Source organism: Geotrypetes seraphini, chromosome 15, assembly GCF_902459505.1.
Source record: "Geotrypetes seraphini chromosome 15, aGeoSer1.1, whole genome shotgun sequence".
Lineage (NCBI taxonomy): Eukaryota > Metazoa > Chordata > Amphibia > Gymnophiona > Dermophiidae > Geotrypetes > Geotrypetes seraphini.
Window position 1 is genome coordinate 53,804,602 of NC_047098.1, and position 25,921 is coordinate 53,830,522.

Here is a 25,921-nt window from a genome sequence, read left to right on the forward strand (position 1 = left end):
GCTGGGTGCACAATTTGGTTCAGAATGGGTTTTTTTCTTGTTTTCCTACTCTAAATCTGGGGTGCGTCTTATGGTCCAGTGCATCTTATGGAGCGAAAAATACGGTAGTTCAGGAAACTTGAAAAAGCTTGACCATTTACTGGCTTACTGGCAGCCTTTAGCATGTCTTGAAGTACCTGTATGTGTGGGTTTATTATTGCTGTTTTATTTCACTGCATTATTTTTTATATAATCTCTTAATATGTAAATGATCTTTTTCTAAGTTGAACACTCTCATTGTCCTCTGGTGTGTTGCAGTCCTCTGGTGTATCAAAGTGAATTGAACAAATGTGGTGCATAATGTTTTTTTTATGAGCTATTGCTGGTCCGTTGTCCGTCCCTAACTTGAGAAAATAAGATCTTGATTTGCTTGGTCATTTTCAAGGTCAATGCAAGGGAAATAGGAAACGTAGGAGAATCTTCAGTTTTGTATCCGCACTCAATTTTCTTTGAAGCCCCCAACCCTAGATTTTAACAATAAAACTTAAGAGCCACGATTTCCCCAAATCAACCCTCCCCAAAGACCTCTGGCAATATTAAACTTTGTTTCCTATTCATATGGGGGAGTTTTCAAACAAGAGCCCAGTGTAAAAATGCCTAAAGAGGTGCCATTGTATAAAGCCAATATAGGTGCTTATGTGCCTTTATAACACAGACTCCTGAGACCAGCCCCAGTATAGTGCAAATGTGTGTGCACAAGTTTACAGCTGCTTTGAAAAAGGTACATGTGTTCTATATGGCTGCCTGTGCGTTACAACTCTACCTCCAGTGGCATAGCAAGGGTAAGTGGTGCCCCTCCCCCTCTCATTGTTGACCTTCCCCCAGCTGCGCCGCCCTGTTCCCTTCCAACATGCCCTTTAAATTTTCGAGGCAAGAGCAACAGCACGAACTTGTTGCCTTCATCGTGTCGGCTATCCTTCTGACATCATTTCCTAGGCGCGGGGGGCCTGGAAGCGACGTCAGAGAGAGGCGGCACTGACGTGGGCAGCAAGTTCGTAATGTTGTTCGCGTAGGAAAAATGAAAGAGGTATGCGCGCGGCAGGGGGGTCAGGAAGGAGGGGGTGGAGAGGAGGACGTAAAAGAAGGCACACTCTTTCTACTTGCAATCTAACCCCCCCCCCCTTTGCCCCCAGGTCCAACTCTCTCCCCTCCCCTAACTCCAACTCAGTCTAACTCCCTCCTTCTGCCCCCAGGTCCAACTCTCTTAATTCCTTCCATCCCGGCATGTTCCAGCATCTCTCCTTCCCTGACCTGACCGCCAGTTGCCTATTCTATACTACCCCCCCCACTGCACCCCGCACCAGCCACTGTCACCCTTTAGCTTTGCATAAGAACATAAGAAGTTGCCTCCGCTGAGGCAGACCAGAGGTCCATCTTGCCCAGCGGTCCACTCCCGCAGCGGCCCATCAGGCCTAATTGCCTGAACAGTGTCCCTGACTAATTTTGTAACTGCCTCTAATCCTCTAATCTTATCCCTATAACCTACCTCTACTCCTATCTGTACCCCTCAATCGCTTTGTCTTCCAGGTACCTATCCAAACCTTCTTTGAAGCCCTGTAGCGTGCTCCTGCTTATAACATCCTCCGGTAGCGGGTTCCATGTATCCACCACCCTCTGGGTGAAAAAGAACTTCCTGGCGTTTGTTCTAAACCTTCCCCCTTTCAATTTCTCTGAGTGCCCCCTTCGGCCCTGCAGCTAGCGGCAGTCCTATTGAAAGAGCCTTCCTTCTGACCTCGCCCTCCCCTTCTGATGAAATTCCTGTTTTGAGAAGGGGCAGGCTTAGGGTTACCATACGGCTTCAGAAAAAGGAAGACGGATTGACATCTAGGTCTTACTTTGACTGAAAGCAATGGAAGTAAGGAAGACAGATTGAAACATAAGCAATGGAAGTAAAACACGGATATCTCAATCCGTCCTCTTTTTTCTGAGCCATAGCAGGCTGAGTCAGAGGGAAGACCTGGTAATCTCGAACAGGCTACAGGCAGCCTTTCAATAGAGCTGCCGCTAGCTGCAGGGCTGAAGATTGAATTGCAAAGGTAAAGGATGCCGGTGCGACTGAGGGGGGGGGGAGGGCAGGATCGGCAATCGGGTCTGGGCAGGGAAGGAGAGATGCCAGACCATGCGGGGAGAGGGAAGGAGGGCAAGCAGAAGAGCTGCACATGATTAAATAACTGTAATTAAATGTATTAATCACAATAATGTATTAATTGCGATTAACATGCAGCCCTAGCAACTAAGACTTATTGCATAAAATATCTGTGCTAAAATAGCATGAGTTAGTGGTAAAATAACATATCTTAACAGTAGCCCACATGGATAACTATGTCCTTAAGTGGGCTGTTTGGAGATTGCCTCTCCTCCCTGTGAGTAAAAATATATACACACTAGTAGTTCTTTGAGTCTGTGTAGCTGACAGGACCTATTGTTTTGCATTGACTACAGCCAATGGCGTAGTAAGGGAGGGGCAGTGGTCCATCCTAGGCACCATTTTGGTGAGGGTGCAGTCCCCCATCCTTCTCGCCACCCCATCGCTCCTTCCCTCCCCCCGCCGCTTCCCTTCCCCCTAGGAAGTGATGTCAGAAGAAGAGCCGACGCTGGTGCGACAGCAGGTTGGGGGTTGCTACTTGTGCCAGGAACGTTACGGAGGTACAGGGGAAGAGAAGCGGCAGGAGGGGGAGGGGCAGGGAGGGGCACTTCTCACTCTCGCTACACCATTGACTGCAGCTGCTCTTTGCCTCCCGAGAAGCTGCCACCCTAACAGTCTACCTAATGGGTAATCTGGCCCTGGTCATTCCTTTTCCTTGATGCTGAGATTCTCCTCGGCAGACCCTTAATCCTAAAATGCTAGTAGGGTTGAGTCAATGTTCCAGTTTAATTGAAAAACAAACCAACAAAACACCTTTTTCTTTTAGTGCCGAAGAGCAGATGGAAACAGATGGGACTGAAGAGCATGATGGAGAGGTAATGTTGAAAATATATAACATAGGGTCATTCTGTGGAGATCAGCTGAGTGTTGCACCCAAACCACACAAGGCTGAGTTGTACTGGCATAGGGATCATGTGTCCCAACCTTATTGAACGTCAGTATTAGAAACCAATGGGTCAATATTCAAAAGCACTTATCCAGATAGATGCCACTAACACATATTTAGAGGCACTATCCAAATAGGCCCAGATTCTGTTAATAGCATTGTTATCGGCAGCTGCCTAAAAAATTTCCGCCGAACATGTGTCTGTCACGCAATGGCACTGTTTGAAGAATGTGGCTACATGAAAGGTAGGTGCCAGAAAATGTAGGCCAGGGTTTTAAAGGTCTACATTTCCGGCGCCTACCTTTTATGAGAATCACGCCTACGGAGGTGCCTTATTACACCTAATGCCATTTCTGGCATTAGCCACACCTATAGGGGTGTTAGACATCGTAAGGTGCCTCTGTAGGTGGGATAACGGCAGCCTTTTTGGAGGTGCCCTTAGGCATCTCTTAGGTTTCTTTAATTCAGTTTTAATTGGTTTTGAATCTGCACAGCCAATTAGTGCATCAATTAAACCAGGGGTGTCCAATGTCGGTCCTCGAGGGCCGCAGTCCAGTCGGGTTTTCAGGATTTCCCCAATGAATATGCATGAGATCTATATGCATGCACTGCTTTCAATGCATATTCATTAGGGAAATCCTGAAAACCCGACTGGACTGCGGCCCTCGAGGACCGACATTGGACACCCCTGAATTAAACCAATTAAAACCAGCTAAGCTTTTAACTAAATAGTGCTGAAGTGGCCTATATGCAAATCCAGAGGCACTATGGGCCTGATTCTGAAAATGACACCCGAAGTTAGGCCCACCCAGTTCTACCCAGCCCTGCCCATTCTACCCAAGTCACGTCCCGTTCCACCCCAGCCATGCCCCGTCAACCTGTTCTCATGCTCGGAGCCACGTCAGGAGGGCATCTGCACACGTGTGGATGCAATGCATTGACATCATATGCATGTGTGTGATGTCACTACGTTGCATGCATAGATGCCCTCTTGACGCGGTCCCAAGCTGGAAGCTTTTCAAAACCCAGACAAATTGCCGGATTATGAAAAGCCACCCAGACATCTGGACATGTCCTCTAAAAAGAGGACATGTCCTCTAAAATGAGGACATATCCAGGTAAGTCCAGATGTCTGGTAACCCTAATCTTCCCTCCCCCCTCACACCTATCCATAGTCCATCACCTATATGCCTTTCTTTTCCCTTTCCCTTCCCCACCCCTACCCCCACCTCCCATATATAGCTTATCTCCTTTCCCTTTCCCTTTCCCTTCCCCACCCCTACCCCCACCTCCCATATATAGCGTCTCTCCTTTCCTTCTCTACCTCCCTCCCAGGTGTCCAGCAGGGAAGAGGGTACATCTACAGGTACATGAAATCCCATCATAGAATGTACAATAGAAGAAGGGTAAAGAGTCTCAGAAACCTACTTGACCAGAAACACCAAAGTGTGATGTCAAGACTGACTGGTTAAAAATCTTCATTCATTGACTCTTTATTTCCATCTCCTCCTGATGCTACACTGAAATCTTACTGTCAAAAATACATTTAGATATTTTACTTTTATTATTTAAATAGTACGAGATCTTCACTTATCTTTAATATGCAGAATATCCCATAAGACGCACCCACTTCTCCACTTCCTTTTTGGGGTAGAAAAAGTGCATCCTACCCCATCAAAGAAGAGGATGGGGTAGGACTCCCTGTTCCCTGTTCACCACCTTAACAAAGCCAGTAGAAGTTACTGTTGAGGGCTCCTGCAGCACTTCCACTCCCATCCTCAAAACCTGTATCCATTAGTACTGCCCAATTCAGGGAAAAATTTTTGATTTGATTCATTTTGAATCTATTCTTCCGCCTATCTCCCTGTGCAGCAGCTTTCCATCTCTTCCATCCCCCTGTGTAGTATATTGAAACCAATCCCCCCTGGGGGGTGAGGCCTGACATACCTCCAGGGCCTCCTAAAGCAGCAGGAAGTTCTGTCAAGGCAGGCCGCAAACAAGCCTGTTCAGAGCCTACATCTGCAAGCCATCTACGTCCACTGCTTTTTCTGCTTTAGGAGGCCCTGGAGGTATGTCAGGTCTCACTGGGGTGTGTGGGGGGGGGTGCTGTTAACTGAATCGAGTCCAATTTTGTGGGGGGAAATAAATCAATTCACAGAAGTGAAATCAGTGAATCGATTCAAATCGCCAAATCGGGCAGCACTAGTATCCATCATGAGGAACTACAACCCTGCAAGCCCATATTTATAAATTCACTTAAAAGCCTAAGCGGCTCACAATAAAGCAAAACATAACTATCAAAATAAATAAAAACAATAAAAATTATCCTTTCTAATTTGATCTTGCTCTCTTTTTCAGGGTCTTATTCCACCTGTAATTAAACCTTTGTCCTTATGGTTCCCTCGACAAGCAGGTTGAAGAGCATGATGCAAGTAAATCTGAACCCGAGTATGACAATGATGAAGTGGATGACTTGCCCAACTCGAGGCTGCACTGGAGAGGGATGACCCGCAAAGCTAGTCAGACCAGCGTCTACCTGCAGGAGTGGGACATTCCCTTTGAGCAGATTGAACTGGGAGAGCTCATTGGCCAAGGACGGTGGGGGAAGGTCTACCGGGGCAGGTGGCACGGCGAGGTGGCCATCAGGCTGTTGGAGATCGATGGGAACAATCAGGATCACCTGAAGTTATTTAAAAAAGAAGTGATGAACTACAGGCAGACACGGCATGAAAATGTGGTACTTTTCATGGGGGCCTGCATGCACCCACCTCATTTAGCCATTATCACCAGGTGAGTGTTTTAAGATCTAACAGTTTTTCCCACATTGGAGGCAGTTCTAGAAAAGGCGCCAAGATGAAGCACACTGGGCGCTAATTCTGTTATAGAATGCTAGCATAAATTAGCATTTATGTGCCAAAGTTTAGGTGTGCCCACTTACACCATGCCAATAGCAGGCATACATACGCCAACCTCCGCTTAATTTTATTTATTTGGTTTTATATCCTGTTCTCCCAGGCGAGCTCAGAACGGGTTACAAGGTTACATACATCATAAAACATATTTATACAAAGTGATGGCAAATATGGCATGGCAGGACATTGTCTGACAAAGTTGGCAAAAACATAGTTAACCAAGCATGACAAAACATGGTATGGTGCAACCATATCATGACGAGCATAGAATGGGAAAGCATAGCATTACAAGTGTGGCTAACCTAGTACGACATGACAGTATGATACGTAGGATGAGAGAACCTAGCATGGTAGACATGGGATGGCAAACGTGTAGTAGACATGGTATGAGAATTTGTAGCATGGTAGACTTGGTATGCCAATATATTATGGAAGATACGACGTATGGTATAGCAGAGTGAGAGGGAAAAGTTGACAGTATGCCAAAATGTGGCAAAACATGGCATGGTTAGATGTGTCACTTGTAACAGTGGGGCTTGGCCATGCCTCGCTCACATGTATGCCCCCTGGCATTTGCAGGCTAAGAGTCCCTTTTCCAAAGCCATGGTAGCGAGTCCCGACGTGGCAAATGCCACGTAGTCCATTCAGTTCTTATGGGCTGCGTTGCATTTGTCGCACGAGGACTCGCTACTGCGACTTTGTAAAAGGGGACCTAAGTAAATTGCACACTAGAATTTTTCTTTTTTCAACCATCTTTATTTTCTCTTCTTTATTAATTTCCAGGTACTTTAGTTAGATTGTGAGCCTTCGGGACAGTAAGGGAATTTTTTAAGTACCTTCTTACTTCTCATTTATAATCTTAATGTATATTTTCTTCAAACCGCATAGAACCTAACGGATGTAGCGGTATATAAGAAATAAATTACATTACATTACATTACTTAGGTTATAGAATACCGTTGAGCAAGTAACCAGCACTCACACATGCAACTGTAACAATCACACACATAAATATTAAGGGCCTGATATTCAAAGTGATTTAGTTGGCCGCTGACTGGTTAAATCGTTTGGTCGGGGCTAGCTTCTAATAGTCAGCAGCACTTAACCAGTTAAATGCCGCTGAATACTGTGGTTAGAGCTGAGCTCAAAGGGGTAAATTCACTAACTTGTTCAATCCGGGCAGGTCCGATGGATTCTGCAACTAATAATATTCTAATGGGGGCGATCGGAGGAACGTCCCCATCCACCGACATGGATCGCTATTGTGTGATCCTGACACCATGCGCAGACCATCTGCTTTCCCTGCAGATGGTCTGCCCATGCGTTCATGTTCGTTTTTGCTGCATTGTTTTGTTTTTTTCTTGGGGGGGGGGAGAGGCCTTGACTCTCCTGCAAGTTGTCTTGAAGGGCGATCTCCAGTGGCAGCAGCCTCTTAAGGCTAAAACTCACTGGCCCTGACTCTCCTGCTCTCTGCCACCTTACTTGCAGTGTGAGATCTCTGCCACTTTACTTGCAGTGCAAGCCCGCAGGTTTAAAGCGAGGCTGCACTGCGTAGTGCAGCCCCGCTTTAAACTTGCGGGCTCGCACGGCAGGGAAGGAGGCAGAGAGCAGGAAAGTCGGGGCAGTAGATATCAGTCTGGGTGGTAGAGAGCAGGGGGAGTTTGGATTCGGGGCAGAGAGCAGGGCGGCAAGAGGAGAGTCGGGGCGGTGAGGCTGAAAGTCGAGACTGAAAGGCAGGAGAAAGGCAGAGAGCAGGGCGGCAAGAGGAGCTAAACAATGCGGCCAACAGCCACTGCTCCCAGGGCTTCTGCAGAGTAAAGGCAGCCAGATTGAGGCAGCAGAGAGCAGGGCGGCAATGGAGCTGGAGAGTGGGAAAGGATGTTTGCGACTGGCCCCGAGCAGTCGCTTCTTGGGTTGATCGGCCAGCCCAGTTGGTTTGCAAAATTTGTTTAGTGAATCGCGTCCCTGCCTACTTTGCATACCGTTCCCCTCATTTGCATGCACGGATCAGAATTAGATCGGCAGAGAGATAAGTGGAATCGGGCCGTAGTAAAATTGGGTCGCAAAGGGGTCGCAAACCGATCGGTATAAGGTCTGTTTGCTTTGTGAATCTAGCCCAAAGTTGACTGTATTGGAGGCCTTCCAAGGGCGGAGTCAACACTTGGCCCCTTAAGTGCCGATATTCAACCCTTAAGTGCCAAGGTTTAGCACATAAATGGGACTGCAGAAATATCTGCCCTATTTTTATGCACTAGCCGCTTAAATGCTGAATATTTTGGAGGCCGGCTCAAACATAGCCGGATTTTCAAAGCCAAAGACCACAAAGGTCGCAGCTATGAATATCCAGGAATAACTCCGTCGGCGGTGAACAAAATGTTCACCGCCGCCAGTATTCTATAACTTACATGCACAATTGGCACCTGAATTTAGGTGACCTGTTATCGTCATATAATGGACAGTAGAAGGAGCCACTGTACAGGACATCACCCTTGACCCATGCCCATGGCTTTTGAGTGGTCAGCTGTTCAGTCTCTTCCTAAGGTTGGAAGTCCCTGAAATTGAAGGTGGGTGTTTCTGTTAGCAGTCAGTTGCTCATCATTATACAAGCAGTGAATGTTATCACAGGAAACATCATTAGTGTTTTATAAATAGTATCTTTACTTTCCAGCATAAACAACATGGTGTGTATGTAGGAAGATTGTCTGCACATTCATGAAAAGCTACATGCCTGGGAGAAGAGATTAGACAGAGACAGGGAGAAATGTGCCATAACCATCCTGGGGGTTTCTTTAAGCATAGTCTTGTCTCAAGTGGGACCTCCATAAAGTTAAAAAAAAATAAATAAATCTGCTTTCCAGGAGTTTCTAACTCCATGTTGCCAAGTTTCCTCCCCCTATGCTGTACAATACCCTACCATATTGTAGCATGGTTTCCCTAATGAGAATTTAAGTTCCGAGTCCTCAGTCTCAGGAGAACTAGATCGCTTTTTTCTGTAATTTACTTAATTCACTGGAGTTTTGCTACTCTGGCATGATTTCATAGAGGGAGACTGTGACAACTGTTTGCTTCTGGTAACATTTTGTGAGCGTGGGATGAAAGTGAACTGGCATTTGCCTGAAAACATTTTCCAGTGAAAAAGGAGAATCTGTAGAATAAGACAGTGATAATGAGGCATTTCTGCAAGGGTTAGACTCTGGAGGAACATTGGAGAATAAAAGAGAAACGTGGTCACTGCGTGAAATGTCCTCCCAGGGGAGGTGATGGAGACAAAATTAGTAAAAGAGTTCAAAGGGGAATGTGATAAGTTGCACAGAGGGTCTCGAATTGCAAAGGAAGAAACTGATTGTAAACTGAAATTTGGACAGTGTAACAGGAAATAAACTGAGCAACAAAGTCGACCTAATAGCAGGGCTTACTCAAGGCATGAGGCAGGTAAGGTGGTGGCTGAGGGTCCCTGGTGTAGTAAGGGGTGGGGCAGACTGCCCTGGGTGCTGTCTTGGTGGGGGCGCCCACATCTCTCCTCCTCTCCATCCCCAGCCCTTCCCTGCCCCTCCCCCACCACATACAGCCTTCCCTTCCCCCGGTCCTTCCCTGCCCCTCCCCCACCACACACGGCCTTCTCTCCCCCTGGTCCTTCCCTGCCCATCCCCCACCACACTCGGCCTTCCCTGCCCCCGGCCCTTCCCTGTCCCAGAGGAGAGCAAATCAACATCTTTCTCCACTGTAAAAGGCAGATCCAACCAATGGCGTAATGAGGGTAGGAGGTGCCCAAGATGGTAGCATACGCTCACCCTCTTCTCTGCTCCTTCCCTTCCCCCCCTGCTGTGCCCATATGCCCCTTCCCTTTCTCAGTACCTCTTTAACTTCACAGGCATGAGCAGAATCTCCAACCTGCTGCCCACACTGACCTCGGCTCTCCCTCTGATGTCACTTCCTGGTCTCGCAACCAGGAAATGACTTCAGAGGGAGAGCCAAGGCTGGCACAAGTAGCAAGTTGGAACTGCTACTCACACCAGTGAAGAGTTAGAGGCACAGGGAGGGAAAGCAAGGCTCATGTGTAGCCGGGAGGGGCAGGGAAGGACTAATCTAATCTTCTATTTGTGCGTCACTCATACATATACAGGCTCAAGGCGACTGTAAAGAGAGGTAAGAGGGGAGAGAGAGAGAGGAGGTGGATAAGTAGGAGGGAGAGGAAAGAGAGAAAAAGAGGGGAGAGAGGAGGAAGGGGAAAGGGAGATAGTAGAGGGTAAAGAAGATTAAGTATCGAGCAGATGGGTTTTCAGTTTTCTTTGGAAGATGATGTGGCAAGGTTCAGTTCTGGTCCTTTCTGTAAGGCCATTCCAAGTTTTGACTCCTTGAAAGGTGAGCATGGAGTAGAAAACTCGTTTATAGTGAATATCTTTAGTGGATGGGAGATTTGGTAGCATCCAGTTGACCATGCTATTGAGAAGAGCTTGATGAGTGGGGCCGCTGAGTTTCCATAAAGTATGCGGTGAATGATGCAAGATATTTTGAATGTTATTCCTGATGGGATGGGTAGCCAGTGCATTTGTTTGATGAAGGTAGTGACTCAAGTCGTATTTTCTCAGGTTGAAGATAAGTCTTACGGCAGTGTTTTGGATGAGTTGCAGTTTGTGAATTATAGCAGTGTTGATTCCCATGTAAATGGAGTTACAGTAGTCCAGTTGTGGTAGGATCATCAGTTGTACAATTAAGGCAAAGTGGTATTGGTGAAAGTAAGGTCTGATTAGTCTTAACTGTCTCAGGGTGTAGAGGGATTTCTTTCGGAGACTAGATATTTGTGGTTCCATGGTTACAGTGGAGTCCAGTATGCAACCTATGACTCATCTATGGAGAGAGTTTCGCCTGATTGAAGGGTGATGCTTGTAGGTGCCGTTTGCTGGGTCATGTGGAAGTATAGAACTTTGGTTTTAGTTGTGTTTAGTTTCAGTTTGTTGGTTGTTGCCCAATTTTGGATTTTTTCTATATTGTGTGAGATTTTGTTGGGTAAGTCCGATTGATTTTTGGTTATGGGAATAAGGAGAAAAATGTCATCTGCGTATGACATTATGCTTCAAATTTGATGTTACCTAGAGAGCTCATGAAGAGATTGAATAGGATGGGGGAGAGTGGGGAGCCTTGTGGCACTCCACAGAAGGCTTTCCAGAGGTTGGAGGTCTCTCCGCTCTTATTGACGATATATTCTCTGTTTTTTTTTTTTTTAGGAAATCTGAGAACCATTTTAGCACTGTGCCTGTTATGACTATTTCTGATAGTTTTATTAGTAGTAAATGGTGGTCAACTGAGTCGAAGGCTGCTGAAATATTGAATTGGAGGAGTATTGCTTGGCATCCTGTGCTGAGCAGTTGTTTGTTTTTTGTGATTAAGGTGAGGAGGAGAAGCTCTGTGCTGTGTTGTTGACGGAATCCGAATTGGGATGGGTGGAGGCATGTAAATTGTGAGTTGTTTACTTACATGGGTCTCAATGATTTTTGTGAAAATGGGTATGCTGGCGATAGGTCTAAAATTTGAAGCCAAAGAGAGATCTGCCTTTGGTGATTTTGGTATCGGGGTAAGGGCAATCTTTCCCATTATCTTTGGCAAGTGGCCTTAGTTTAGGGAGTTATTGAGTAGGTTGGTGATCCAGGTGGTGATTTGTCCAGGAGTGGCAGTGAGAAGGTAAGAGGGACAGTTGTCTAGGGAGCTACAGCGCACGGATAGTTTGGATAGTAGTTTTTTTGTGTCAGGGATGGACAGATTGGAGAATGAGGTCCAGATTTGGACTGCTTTGGTGGGTTCAGGGGTGTGTTGAGATGTACTGGGAATGTGTGTCTCGGTGGGGATTGGTTTGGCTACCTGATTGTACAGTGTTGATTTTGTTGAGAAAGAAATCTGCTAGATCCTGAGCGCTGATTTTGTTGGGTTGTCCTTTGGGTTCTTGAGCCGGTGGGGTTGTGAGCTGTCGCACCAGGTGAAATAGTTTCTTGTTATCTAGCCTAGTTTGCTGGCATAGTAGTTCTTTATGGCCTCCGATATGTTGGATTTGTATTTGTTTATTGCCTCTCACCATAGTGTTCTAGTGTTCCGCTATTTCGCCATTTTCTTTCCAGACACCTGCATAGTTGTTTATCTGATCTCAGAGATTTGGTGAAACAGAGGGAGTTATGATTTTGTTTTGTTTTTTGAGGGTGGAGGGGGATGAGTGTGTCCAATGCATTGGTAATGGCTTGGTTCCAGCTCATTAGCATAGTTGTGGTGCAGTCTGAAGGAGGGGTTAGGGTATTTTCAACTAAGTTCCAAAAAAGGTCTGGTCTTTCCTTGTACAAGTTTCACTTCCTTTGTGGCCTTGTTGTTCTGGCTCTCAGTTGCAAAGTTTAAGCAGAAGTTTAGTAGGTAGTGTCTGTCCCTGGTGTTGGGGTCCATTTGGCGTTAGTTGTAAGGTTGGCAGGGGTTGATGCTAGTATGTCTTAGAGTATGTCCCTTCTCATGGGTGGGACCTGAAGGTTTGATCATGATGTCATAATCTTCAAATAGTGTTTTGAGTTTGAAGACATCTTTGGTCTCAGTAGATTCGAGAGGGAGGTTGATGTATCCGAGGTTGAGTAGTTTAGTATACTGGCATGCTAGGTTCTTTATTATTTCATTAAGTTTTGGGAGCTTGATTGGGAGTTGGGCGGTCTATAGATCAGTAGGATTCCAATTTTGTTGAGCGCGGAGTTGGGCGTGTCTTCAAGTTTGCAAGCAATGTATTCTAGATCTGGGTGGGCTGCTGAAGGCAGAAAGGAGGAGAGATGCCAACAAGCCCCCCCCCCCCCACGATGGTGCCCAGGGCAGTCCACCCCCCTGCCCCCTTACTATGCCATTGAATCCAATTGCAGGGGGGAGGGGCACCAGAGCAACAGTTGCCTCAGAGCACCACAATCCTTTGAGACAACATTGCCTAAAAGTTTTTATCTGTGTTTCTGTGATTCATTTTAATAGCAACAAAGTTCAACCACCAAGTTCCACTGTTTTGTCAGGCAGTATCACAATATAATAAACCTCATATTGATGCAGGATGAGAATACCCGGTAAAAAAAAAATTGTTACAACTGTTGCTTAGACTAGCCATTACTAACAGCGGGATCTGGATAGTCCCTGCTGCTGTCCCTAAACCCCCTATTCCCCTTTACCCGCCCCCAAAATAAAACCAACACGCTTTATTGTGGTATATCGCCGCAGCTCTTTATTTAAATCTCCATAACCAATAAATTAACTTTGCATAAATTAACATCATTAACATAATGAACATTAATTAAATTAACACCAGTGAGCTCCTCCCGAGCTACCCCATGTAAACATTGCATTTGCCCCCGACCCCGCCACCAACAGCAAGCGTCTGAGGGGTGGCATGACCTCATGCCCCTTTAACCCGGGTCACCTGACCCCAAGGCACGGCTCTCAGCCGGCCCACTGCTCATCGCCGGATGAGCCCCAGCACCCAGTAGCTCGGGATACCTGCCTTCCAAGTCACTAGAGCCACCAACGAAAGGGTTGGTGGGTGGGACAAAAAACGCCCTGGAGAACCTGCTACAAACCGAGTCCTCCAAGGTCCCGGTTTATCAGCCCCACGAACCACCCCTCAATCTTAAACTCCCCAATCAACACTTGCCTTTTTGGTGCGAACCCCTCCCCTACTCCTAATCTAATTATTCCGTCCCAACCGTCCTACCAGCTTGCCTGCGGACACACGAGGGCCTCCCAGCCCCGTGTTACAATCCGCCACATGAGACAAGCTCACTGGCTCCTCTTTAGTGGAACATTCCTCATTGTGCCAGACTGCTCAAGAACTCCTTTCAGTCCACTCAGCCCTTTGTCTTCTAAACACACAGAACATTCTTCCACCCTATCTGCTTGCCAAAGTAACGGTGTCCATGTCAGCGGATGCAGCCATATACATTCCACCACCGCAACAGATAGTCACCACCTGCTAGAGCTAAGTATAATAGGATACTTATTTTAGAAGCGCCATTCGCATTTTGGACATCTATAAAGCAGCACTTAGATGTCCATCATACCGAGACATTTTACAAAGTTGGGACATGGATGTCTAAAACTGAACAATGTCCAAATGGCAAGGGAGCATGATCCGGGTCGTGTTTTGGGTGGGCCCAAAACATAGCAGTGAATTCCACTTTTCAGAAGAGAAATGAACATCTGTGCCCAATAAGCTGGATGGTTGGAATTAGGCCTGTTCTCTGGGATGTCCAGGTTTCAGAAGAATATTCCCGTTGAGAAATGCTGTCCTGGAGGATTCGAGGAGGTTATCTCCTTCATGTCTCAGTGGTTAGTGTCCCCTAATCCCCCTCCAAAAACTAACCTGTCAAAGAATACTGCCTGAGCGAAAGCTTCAGGAGAAATGGACGTGGGGTTTCTGTTCCCTATTTTTTGCTCTCTGACTTTACGTGGGTTTTCTGTTCCCTATTTTTTGCTCTAAAATGGTTGACATAGCTTTGTTTCAACACTTAAGTGTCTATGTTGCTATTTCATACTTTGCACATGGAAAAATGTTCTGTAAAATTATCCCTGTAGTGTCAAAAACTCACTTTCTGCCTGCCCATAGAAATATTTGCCCTCGGTCTTACTTAATGTACATATTAGTGGCGTAGCCATGGGGTGGGGTGGGGGGGGGCTCTTGGCCTCCCACTTTGGGCTTAGGCAAGGGAAGAAGGCACATGGAGTGGTGGCATCTGGCATCACCATGCTGTTTGCCCCCAACTATTCCCCACTGCTCGAGCATCCCCCCTCCCTGGAAGTGACATCAGAAGGGAGATGAGGCCGGTGTGAGCAGGAGTTGGAAGATTCTGCTCATGCCGGTGAACATTACAAGAGGTTTGGGAAGGGGAGATGCCCCCACCAAGATGGTGCCCAGGTTGGTCTGCACTCCTGTTATTACGCTACTGGGCTTAGACCCCCCCCCCCTCTGAACTGCAGTGCCTCTTTAAATTGGTGGTGGGGATGCTGAATCCTCATCAGCCAATTTCTGAATTGCTGCCCTCCTCCTGGCACTGATTCTTGAATGTAAAGGTCTGCAGCATGCCTCCAGCCACTGCCAGGACTTCCGCATGCTCAGTTCATGAACTGAGCATGTGCCAGAAGCCCCAGCGGTGGCGGAAGGCACGTTGCTGACTTCTACGTTCAAGAATCAGCGCCAGGAAGAGGAGAACGACTCAGAAACTGGCAGGCAGGGCTTCAGCATCCCTGCCAGCCAAGATGCATTTAGCATGCTGGGGGGGTACTTATTCACATAACTGGCCCTTTATTTTTGTGGGGAATATGTCAAGTTATCAAGGCACTCTGAGCCATTTTTTGTTTGTATTCTAGTTTTTGCAAAGGAAGAACGCTCAACTCAGTTGTAAGGGATCCGAAGATGTCGTTGGACATTAACAAGACCAGACAGATAGCTCAGGAGATTATTAAGGTAAGGTTACAAAAGGAGAAAATTTTGTCATTCAGCAGTGAATAACCAGCAGTTACTGCAGATGGGCAGACTAGATGGGCCATTTGGCCTTTATCTGCTGTCATGTTTCTATGAGTCACTCAACCTTTGCCAGATGTGCTGAATGCAAGAGAAACCCATCTGAGTTGATAGGAATTTGTTTTCAGTTGTTGTAGCAAATCTTCACAATATAATACATGTCCTTTTCACCCCAAACACATACCAAAAAATGTATTCTTGTGTGCCTCTGGCAGATCTAACCCGCCAGTTGATAAATAGAAATATATATCCACTCATCGTTACTAGGTATGCTCTCGGTACCCTTGTGATTGATGGAAATGAGGGGGAAGGGATGATTTTCAGTTAGACTAACATGTTTGGAGTCCCATGGGTAATATAGTAACATAGTAGATGACGGCAGATAAACACCTGAATGGTCTATCCACTCTGCCCAACCTGATTCAATCTAAAAATTTGTTGGTTTGTTTTTTGTTGTTGTTGTTCTTAGCTATTTCTGGGCAAGAATCCAAAGCTCTGCCCAGTACTGTTCTTAGGTTCCAACTACTGAAGTCTCCGTCAAAGCTCACTCCAGTCCATCTACACCAGGTTTTCAGGATTTCCTCAATGAATATGCATGAGATCTATGTGCATGCACTGCTTTCAATGCATTTTTATTGGGGAAATCCTGAAAACCCGACTGGATTGTGGCCCTCAAGGAGGGACTTCGAGACCCCTGATCTACACCATCCCAGCCATTGAAGCCCTCCCCAGCCCATCCTCCACCAAACGGCCATATACAAATACAGACCATGCAAGTCTGCCCATTACTATTATTTTCTGATTCTAGATCCTTCATCCCACGCTTTTTTGAACTCCTGTCACCGTTTTCCACTCCACCACCTCCCTCAGGAGCGCATTCCAGGCATCCACCACCCTCTCTCCGTAAAGAAAAATTTCCTTACATTGCTCTTGAGTCTATCACCCCTCAACCTCAAATTATGTCCTCTGGTTTTACCATTTTCCTTCCTCTGGAAAAGATTTTGTTCTGAGTTAATACCATTCAAGTATTTGAATGTCTGAATCATATCTCCCCTGTCCCTCCTTTCCTCTAAGGTATACATATTCACGGCTTCCAGTCTCTCCTCATACATCTTTTGGCGCAATCCTCCTATCATTTTCGTCACCCTTCTCTGGACCGCTTCAAGTCTTTTAGTGTCCTTCGCCTGATATGGTCTCCAAAACGTAACACAAAGGTCCACGGGCCAATATTCAAAGGGAAATCTATTTGGGACCCCTTCACCTGCAACTGCCCCAGGCACTTTTGAGTATTGCCTCTTTATGGGGAAAGTTATCAACATGGACTGCCTTTAATAGATATTATTTTACTATTAACCCCAGTTATTCCAGTTATTAGCAACTAGGACTGTAGGACTCATTGCATAAAATGACACTATTTATTAAATGTCTCAAAAGCAAATTACATCACTTTTCCACATAATCGCTCCGTTTTGCCTTGACATTCTATAACACGCTCTCCTGCTCCAACCATTTCCCACAAAAATATAAAAGTGCGGAAACTTTTTGAAGAACCCTTGTATTATTTTTTTAAGTTCAGACATTTTCGTACTTGGTTTCTCTTCCAAGCAGTTTATCAAATTTTTGAATAAACTTGGAACTTGGAATTTAGTTGTAGCATAAGTCAAGGATCAAAGAATTTAGTTGTAGCATAAGCCAAGGATCAAAGAAAGCAAAGAGAAGTCGGTACAATACATTGCTAGACATAAAACAGAACATTACCATAACGTCTAGAAACATCAATAAATTAAAATCTCATTGATATGGCAGGGAAAGATCAAGAGTTAAGTCAGTCTTGTCCAATCTTTTTCTGGTCAGGGGCTACATTTTATATTTTGCAACAGTCGAAGGGCCAAAACACGCGTCATCATATTTTGCCTCGTTTTGTCAAATAGTGGCAAAATACGACAGTGCATTGTCCCCCTTCCCAGCCTTCACTCAGTGTTGCTCATGCCTTCTCAAGGAAACACCGATCAAACGGAATCTTGACACAATCCTAGACGAGGAAAACCTACGTGATCCCCACCAACACGGATTCACCCAGGGCAGATCCAGCCAATCTAATCTAATTAGTTTTTTCGACTGGGTTACTAGACAATTGGAAGCCGGAGAGTCACTGGACGTAGTATATTTGGACTTCAGCAAAGCTTTTGACAGCGTCCCACACCGAAGGTTATTGAACAAGCTGAAATCGATAGGATTAGGGGACACTCTAACTACATGGGTTGGGGATTGGCTGAACGGTAGACTTCAGAGGGTGGTGGTAAATGGTACCCCATCCAAAACATCAAACGTGATCAGTGGAGTGCCGTAGGGCTCGGTCTTGGGCCCGATTCTATTCAACTTGTTCATAAGAGATATGACCCAAGGACTTAGAGGAAAGGTATCACTGTTCGCCGACAACGCCAAACTTTGCAACATAGTAGGTGAAAGCATTTTGCCTGATAATATGATGCAGGACCTACTGCTGCTGGAACGGTGGTCATCAACTTGGCAGCTAAGCTTCAATGCTAAAAAGTGTAAGGTAATGCACCTGGGTAAGAGAAACCCGCGCAGAACTTACGTACTAAATGGTGAGACCTTGGCCAGGACCACGACGGAATGTGATCTAGGGGTGATCATTAGTGATGACATGAAGGCTGCCAATCGAGTGGAGAAGGCTTCCTCCAGGGCAAGGCAAATGATGGGTTGTATCCGTAGAGGTTTTGTCAGCAGGAGACCTGAAGTCATAATGTCGCTGTACAGGTCCTTGGTGAGGCCTCACCTGGAGTATTGTGTTCAATTCTGGAGACCACACTACCGGAAGGATGTGCTGAGAATCGAGTCAGTTCAGTGAATGGTTTTGGGGCTCAAGGATCTCACGTATGAAGAAAGGCTAAATAAATTGCAGCTGTACTCACTTGAGGAATGAAGAGAGAGGGGTGACATGATTGAAACGTTTAAGTACATCATGGGCCAGATCGAGTTGGAAGATGGTATCTTCTGTCTCATGGGACCCTTGACCACCAGAGGGCATCCGCTAAAAATCAGGGGGAGGGGGGAAGTTTCGTAGTGACTACAGAAAGTATTTCTTCACCGAAAGAGTGGTGGATCATTGGAACAAACTCCCACTGCAGGTGATTGAGGCCAGCAGCGTGTCAGATTTTAAGAGAAATGGGATATTCACATGGGATCTCTAAGGGAGTAAAGTCAGGGGGGTGGGTATTTGGAATGGGCAGACTTGGTGGGCTATAGCCCTTTTCTGCCGTCTTTTTCTATGTTTCTATGTTTCTCACTCTCTCTCTCATGTACATCTTCACCCAATCTCTTTCTCCTAGCTTCAGGTGCAGAAGAAACAATGGGATTCCTGTTTCCCCACCCTGACAGTTTTCTGCAAACTTGAGCCACGTGGTGCCGGGTTGGTCTTGTGGCTTCAAGTCACACTTTTGGTCCACGTTTTTCAAAAAGCAGCAAATAACCCCTGAACCCCCTCCCCAGCCCTCAAACCCCAAACAGAGATAGCTAGCAGAGGTGACAAGATGAGTCGGCCTGCTTAATTAAAATACAGGAACTTTCATTAGTCATATATCAGTCACATCATTCCTTATATGGTCCCAAATAGATTTAAATTGATGCACTTCATCTTTAGTTATTGTCATCAGCTTGCCCAAAAAATTAATGGGTCAATATTCAGCCAGCAGTGGTGAGTGTTTTGGTTTTTTTGGCCACTGGCAGCAGTATTCCCAGATATTCAATGCTGGGCATACTGCAGAGGGGGGGGGGGTGCCATCTTGGTAGGGGTGCCAGCACCCCTCCTCCTCTCTGCCCCCCGCTCCTTCCCTCACCATGCACGCACCTTCATTCTTTTTGCCGGCATGAGCAGCAACTCCAACCTGCTGCTCACACCAGCCTGTGCCAGCTCTCCCTCGGATATCACTTCCGGGTCCCACGCCTAGGAAAGTGACATCAGAGAGAGAGCTGGCACAGGCAGCAAGTTGATGATGCTACTCATGCCACTGAAGTTAAAAAGGTAGGGGGAAAGGAAGAAGTGCGTGATGGGGGGGAAGGGGCGCCTCTCAGCCTCACTAAGGTATTGCTGGGTATGAAGTTAGTTTTGTAGCATGACTGGAAAAGAGGACACTATCTTGCTTAGTTTCCCCTTCCACCATGCCCTTATATTTAAGTGAGTTGTCTATCCTCTGTCTTGGGACAATAATGCTGTAACCATGGGCCAGCTTGTACAATACTGTAGTACCAATGTATAAATATTTACTGTTGTGGCAATAAGGTTCTAAATTTTTTTTTTTTTTTAATCCTAATGTAACTTGGGTTTCTTGGCAGAAGAATTTGTTTTACTAGGCAGAACACTTTCATATTTGGGGGGGAAGGGGCAGGGGTATGTGGCTTTCTTTCATCTGTCCCTTATCACCGATGGCAAATACATCGTCCAAGGGTCAGATCGATATTTGTTGGAAACATTTGAAGCTGGTGCCATTATAAACTGTCCATTCACATTCATCAGGGTATGGGCTACCTCCACGCCAAGGGAATTGTGCATAAAGATTTGAAGTCGAAGAATGTTTTCTATGAGAATGGGAAAGTGGTCATTACTGACTTTGGGCTCTTTGGAATTTCGGGTGTGGTTCAAGAGGGGAGGTAAGTCAGTACTCTTACTGGTATTTATCACCAAGCTAATGTCTAATGTTATATCTACTGCTTATAACTGGGTTAGAAATCTTTCTGATGCTACCATCAATAATGAGTTAGACAATTAAATAGACCCTAAGAGACAATGAACAGAGTCTTCCTGGCTCAAGTCTTCCAAATAGAGAGCTGCATGGGAATTGGGATTTCAGGATTCCCGCAGGTATGGCAGAAGATCCACAGAATTCACATGGAGGTGGAAAAAGTTGCTGTGGGATTTCGATGGAAGTGTAGTCAAAATCTCTGGCGACTCTAGAACAGTCATGGGCAAACTACAGCCCGCGGGCATATCCGGCCCGCCGACCATCCGAACCCCACCGACTGCGAGCTCTACATACCTCCCCTCCAGAGCAGTGTCGGGCTGGCAGCACTCTAAACAGGCTGCTTTGTGGCCTTCTCTCGTCGGGGCCTTCCATGTGCCGCGTTACTGATGACATCATCAGTGATGTAGCAGAGGGAATTCCCTGACAAGAGAAGGCCGCGAAGCAGCCTGTTTAGAGTGCTGCCAGCCCGACACTGCTCTGGAAGGGAGGTATGTAGGGCTCGCAGTCGGTGGGGTTCGGATGGGAGGGAAGGAAGGAGGGTCAGCAGCGGTTCAGCTGTGCGACGGGGGCTGGGTGTTCAAGGGTTCTGCTGCACAAGGGATGGGAGGGAGGGAAGGAAGGATGGAAGCTGGGCAAGGGTTCTGCAAGGAGGGATGGGAGGGAGGGAGGGACGGATGGAAGCTGGGCAAGGATTCTGCTGCATGAGGGATGAGAGGGAGGGAAGGATAGAAGCTGGGCAAGAGTTTTGCTGCACAGGGAGATGGGAGGGATGGAGGGATAGAAAGATGCTGCAGAAGGAAGGCACAAGGGGATGGGTGAGGGGGAGGAAAGATGCTGCACTTGTGGGGGAGAGAAAGGAAAGAGGAAGAATGGTGGTGAAGGAGAGGAAGGGAGAGATGATCATGTACATTCGTTTTGTACAATAAGCTTTACATTTTTATGCTTTATTACCTTTTAAAGACCAAAACCAGAGTTGTATCTTTTATATTTTTTTTTTTTATTTAGAAATTTGTATACAACAAAGACCATAACCTTTTATATTATGACGTTTACATTTAATTTATATTAGTTCACACAAACACTCCATCCATCTGCTCTTGGTCCGGCCCTTCTGTCAGATTTAAGAATCCATTGTGACCCACGAGTCAAAAAGTTTGCACACCCCTGCTCTAGAATGAGGTTTGGAATACACTGAGAGAGGCAACTGGAACACCAGATTGAGGCTTGGAACACATTGTTTGAATAGTGAATACCATCCCCCCAAAACATGGGAGACTGTTGGGGTTGGAACTTAAGGAAACAGGGCTGCGAGCAAGTAAATATGAAGGGCTTGGATTTCCCCAATGAATATGCATAAGATCTATTAGCATACAATGAAAGCAATGCATGCAAATAGATCTCATGCATATTCATTGGGGAAATCCTGAAAACCCGAATGAATTGCGGCCCTCGAGGAGGGACTTTGACACCCCTGTTTTAGCAGAATGTTACCTCAGCACCAAATGATAAAATCCTGCTCTGCAGTGCTGGTTCATAGTCTTTCGCACGCGAGGCACCAGTGCACCGACATTGCAGCGCCAACAGTTCGGCGCAAGACACCAATGTGCTGGCGAAAAACTTACTTTTAAAGAGCTCCAACGCGGGGTGTGAGTAGGAAACCCCTCCAGCACTTTCTGAATGACATCCAGTAGCATAGTAGGGGGGGGGAAGTGGGGAGGTTCACCCCGGGCACCAGCACCCCTCCTCTCCACCCTCCTTCTCTTCCTCTGTACTTTTTTAACTTTGGTGCAGGCAGCCCCCAATTTGCTGCCCGCATCGGCTTTGGTGCTCTCTCTGATGTCTCTTCCGGGACCCGCCACTAGGAAGTGACGTCGGAGAGCGCCAAAGCCGACACGGGCAGTAAGTTGGGGGCTACTCATGCCCAAGTTAAAAAGGTACGGTGAAGGGGAATATGCCCGTGGCAGGGGGTGGGGGAGGGGCGCCGCACACCCTCACTACACCACTGATGACATCCTACATTTGTTAAGGAAATGAATCATAAAACAAGGGAGTTACTATAAACTAATGAACCTTTTCTGTATTCTAAATGAACATGTTGCTCTAGTCTTATGCGTGTTTCATCTTAACTTAGGCGTGAAAATGAGCTAAGGTTACCCCACGACTGGCTGTGCTACCTGGCACCTGAAATAGTACGGGAGATGTCTCCTGGCAAAGACGAGGACAAGCTGCCCTTCTCGAAAGCTGCTGATGTCTATGCCTTTGGGTAAGATCCAGTTGCAGGCCATGCACTCGGCTTCAGAAGTGGCTGCATTACATATTTATCAAGCACTTATAGTGTAGAGCAGTGGTTCCCAACCCTGTCCTGGAGGACCGCCAGGCCAATAGGGTTTTCAGGATAGCCCTAATGAATATGCATGGAGCAAATTTGCATGCCTGTCGCTTCCATTATATGCAAATCTCTCTCATGCATATTCATTAAGGCTAGCCTAAAAACTCGATTGGCCTGGTGGTCCTCCAGGACAGGATTGGGAACTACTGATGTAGAGCACGTCGGGATCATTTGCATCTTTTTAAGTGAATGTTTGTTTCTAATAAGAGACTGAAAATACTTTGTGCTCATACTGTAATATAGTGATGGAGTTAGCTGTTGTAAGATGTCTGAGCAGGTTTTGAGAGCTTTTATTGGGCCAATATGCCAAATATTCAAATGTGCTTTTATGCTCAAGGTGCTAATGGAAAAAAAGCTTTCATTTTGTTTTTTGGGATTTTGCTGCTGAAATTAAACAAAGGAAAAACAAAATTTCTGGGGTTGAGATCTCCATATCAATCATTAGCAACATCAGAATTGCTTATAGATAGAGATAAATTTGTTCTAGTAGGACAATTTAAAACTTGAGGGATTATTTTAGATTAGGGCTGCCCAAGTCCGGTCCTCGAGATCTACTGGCAGGCCAGGTTGTCAGGATATCCACAATGAGTATGCAGGAGAGAGATTGTCTACACTGCCTTCTTGGGATGCAAATCTCACTCATGTATGTTCATTGTGGATATCCTGAAAACCCGGCCTGCCAGTAGATCTCGAGGACCGGACTTGGGCAGCCCTGTATGATACATTATCATATGAACCACAGATCAAAGCATTGACTAAAAAGATTTTTGGATTCTCGCAGAAACTGAAGCATATACACAATTATATACATTTTGACCAATTTTGTTTTGTGATCCAATCTTTAATTTTATTTGAGTTTAATTATATCTTATGCAGATTGTTCAGTATCCATCTGTCAGAGACTTCAAACACTTTAGAACACTGCAGACCGATTATTATATTCCATTATATTAGGAGACTTTAACCTACATCTAGAAACAATATTTCATCCTTTTATTGAAGATTTAAATAAATCCATATCTGATAGTTCCTTCTCCTCTCTTTTCACCAGCCCTACACACATCGCCGGTCATACACTTGACATGATTTTTACTCTCAAACACCTATCCTCCAATATGCCCATAAGAACATAAGAGTTGCCACTGCTGGGTCAGACCAGTGGTCCATCATGCTCAGCAGTCCGCTCACGTGGCGGCCCTCCAGTCAAAGACCAGCGCCCTAACTGAGACTAACCCTACCAGCTTACGCCCTTATTTAGCAGGAACTTGTCTAACTTTGCCTTGAATCCCTGGAGGGAGTTTTCCTCTATAACAGACTCTGGAAGAGTGTTCCAGTTTTCCACCACTCTCTGGATGAAGAAGAACTTTCTTACCTTTGTTTGGAATCTATCCCCTTTCAACTTTAGAGAGTGCCTTCTCGTTCTCATAACCTTGGATAGGGTGAACAGCCTGTCCTTATCTACTAAGTGTATCCCCTTTAGTACCTTGAATGATTTGATCATGTCCCCTCTCAATCTCTTCTATTCGAGGGAGAAGAGGCCCAGTTTCTCTAATCCTTCGCTGTACGGCAGCTCTTCCAACCCCTTAACCATCTTCATCGCTCCTCTCTGGACCCTTTCAAGTAGTACCATGTTCATTTTCATGTACGGTGACCAATGCTGTATGCAGTACTCCAGGTGAGGGCGCACCATGGCCCGGTACAGTGGCATGATAACCTTCTCCGATCTGTTCGTGATCCCCTTCTATATCATTCCTAGCATTCTGTTTGCCCTTTTTGCTGCCGCCGCACATTGCACAGCCAGCTTCATCGATCAGAACTCCCAAGTCTCTTTCCTGAGAGGTTTCTCCAAGTACTGTATTCGTGCATGAGATTTTTGTTACTGACATGCATCATTTTACACTTGTCCAATGTATCTCTCCTCAACCTTAGACTGGCCACTATCTTCTAACACTTTCATGTTCCTTACCATCCAAACATTATCTCTTGGCAAAATCAGTATATATAAGGGAAACATGAAAGCATATCAGTGGTAGTTGGAGACAGAGGTGACAAAGCAGTTTGAATTTCTTTGTAGTGGGAAAGAAAGCCAAGGTCTTTGTTAAGCAGAAGACAGAGAAGTGGAATTCTCCAAAAATATTTGAACATCTTCTGTTCATTTATACACATGATAACTTCAAGCCTAACTCAAGATCTGTTCCAACAATCTGTAAACATGCCATTAGACATCCGAAAATAAAAGACACTAAAATTTCGCCGATAAGGCTTTAAGCTCTTGTTTCAAAATGTTTTCTTATGTCTTTGTGAGCTTCTTATGCAAAGCTGCCGCAGTAAATGCACTGAAGCCCATTCAGTTCCTATGGTGCATTTACTGCGGCAACATCATTACCGCAGTTTTGTAAAAGGGGCCCTGTGAGTCTTAAGGGCTCCTTTTACGAAGGGCGTTAGGGCCTTAACGCGCGGAATTGCTAAATTGAGCAGGCGGTAGATTTTCGGCTAGCGCGCGCTAATCCGGTGCGAGCGCTAAAACCGTTAGCGCACCTTTGTGAAAGGAGCCCTTAATTGGATTATCCTAGGAATACTTAGCTGCTTCTACTGTAAAGTCACACTGAATATTTTAGATATATGCGGGCTAGAAATGTCATAATGCAATGTAATGCAGTTTTTGTCATTTTCTAAAATGACACAGTGAAACAGATGATGTTGGTTGTTTTCCTTGTCTTAAAATTACATCACATCCCTATTAAATACATAAGATTCTAAGACAATGGAGGCCTCTTCTTTACAACTGTTGTACAGGGAGTCACACTCCTTTAATAGCCTTCATTAGCACAAAGGAGCATTATGCGATGTGTTCTAGTAATTAATGTCCTTTCTTGTAAAGAAGGGACCCGAGTGCTGTCAAAATGCGTGTTTACAACAGTTCTGTACAGTCATTGCTTTGGTCCAATAGAACCAAGTGCTTATCACATGTTCTGTGACTATTGTCACAATCCCATTATCACAACCACAAAAACTACGTGACTCCTGTGGGCTGGTGATATTTCTATGGGCAGCGATCCCAAATATTGGTTTTGTGATCCCATTTGGGGTCTTGGTCCACAGTTTGGGAAGCCCTTCAATAGATTTTGCAAAGGAACAGTCTTCTCTTGGGCCAAGAAGTTACCTGAATGCTTCACTTCTTTTCATTCCGAGAGCACAGCATAAAGTCAACTTAAGCAAGTGTAACATGAAAAGGCTGCAACTTCTTCAAAACACGGCGGCCAAACTGA

At 45.8% G+C, this 25,921-nt stretch overlaps 1 protein-coding gene across 5 annotated transcripts in view; it reads left to right on the forward strand.

The window, feature by feature from the left end:
- KSR1 (kinase suppressor of ras 1) overlaps positions 1 to 25,921 on the forward strand; it is a 256,106-nt gene that overhangs the window by 216,105 nt on the left and 14,080 nt on the right. For all 5 annotated transcript variants that reach the window (XM_033922274.1, XM_033922275.1, XM_033922276.1 and 2 more), the window contains 5 exons: positions 2,952 to 3,000; positions 5,485 to 5,861; positions 15,347 to 15,443; positions 20,038 to 20,171; positions 22,395 to 22,526. In XM_033922274.1, coding sequence (XP_033778165.1) covers positions 2,952 to 3,000; positions 5,485 to 5,861; positions 15,347 to 15,443; positions 20,038 to 20,171; positions 22,395 to 22,526 — 789 coding nt within the window. The remainder of the gene's footprint in view (positions 1 to 2,951; positions 3,001 to 5,484; positions 5,862 to 15,346; positions 15,444 to 20,037; positions 20,172 to 22,394; positions 22,527 to 25,921) is intronic.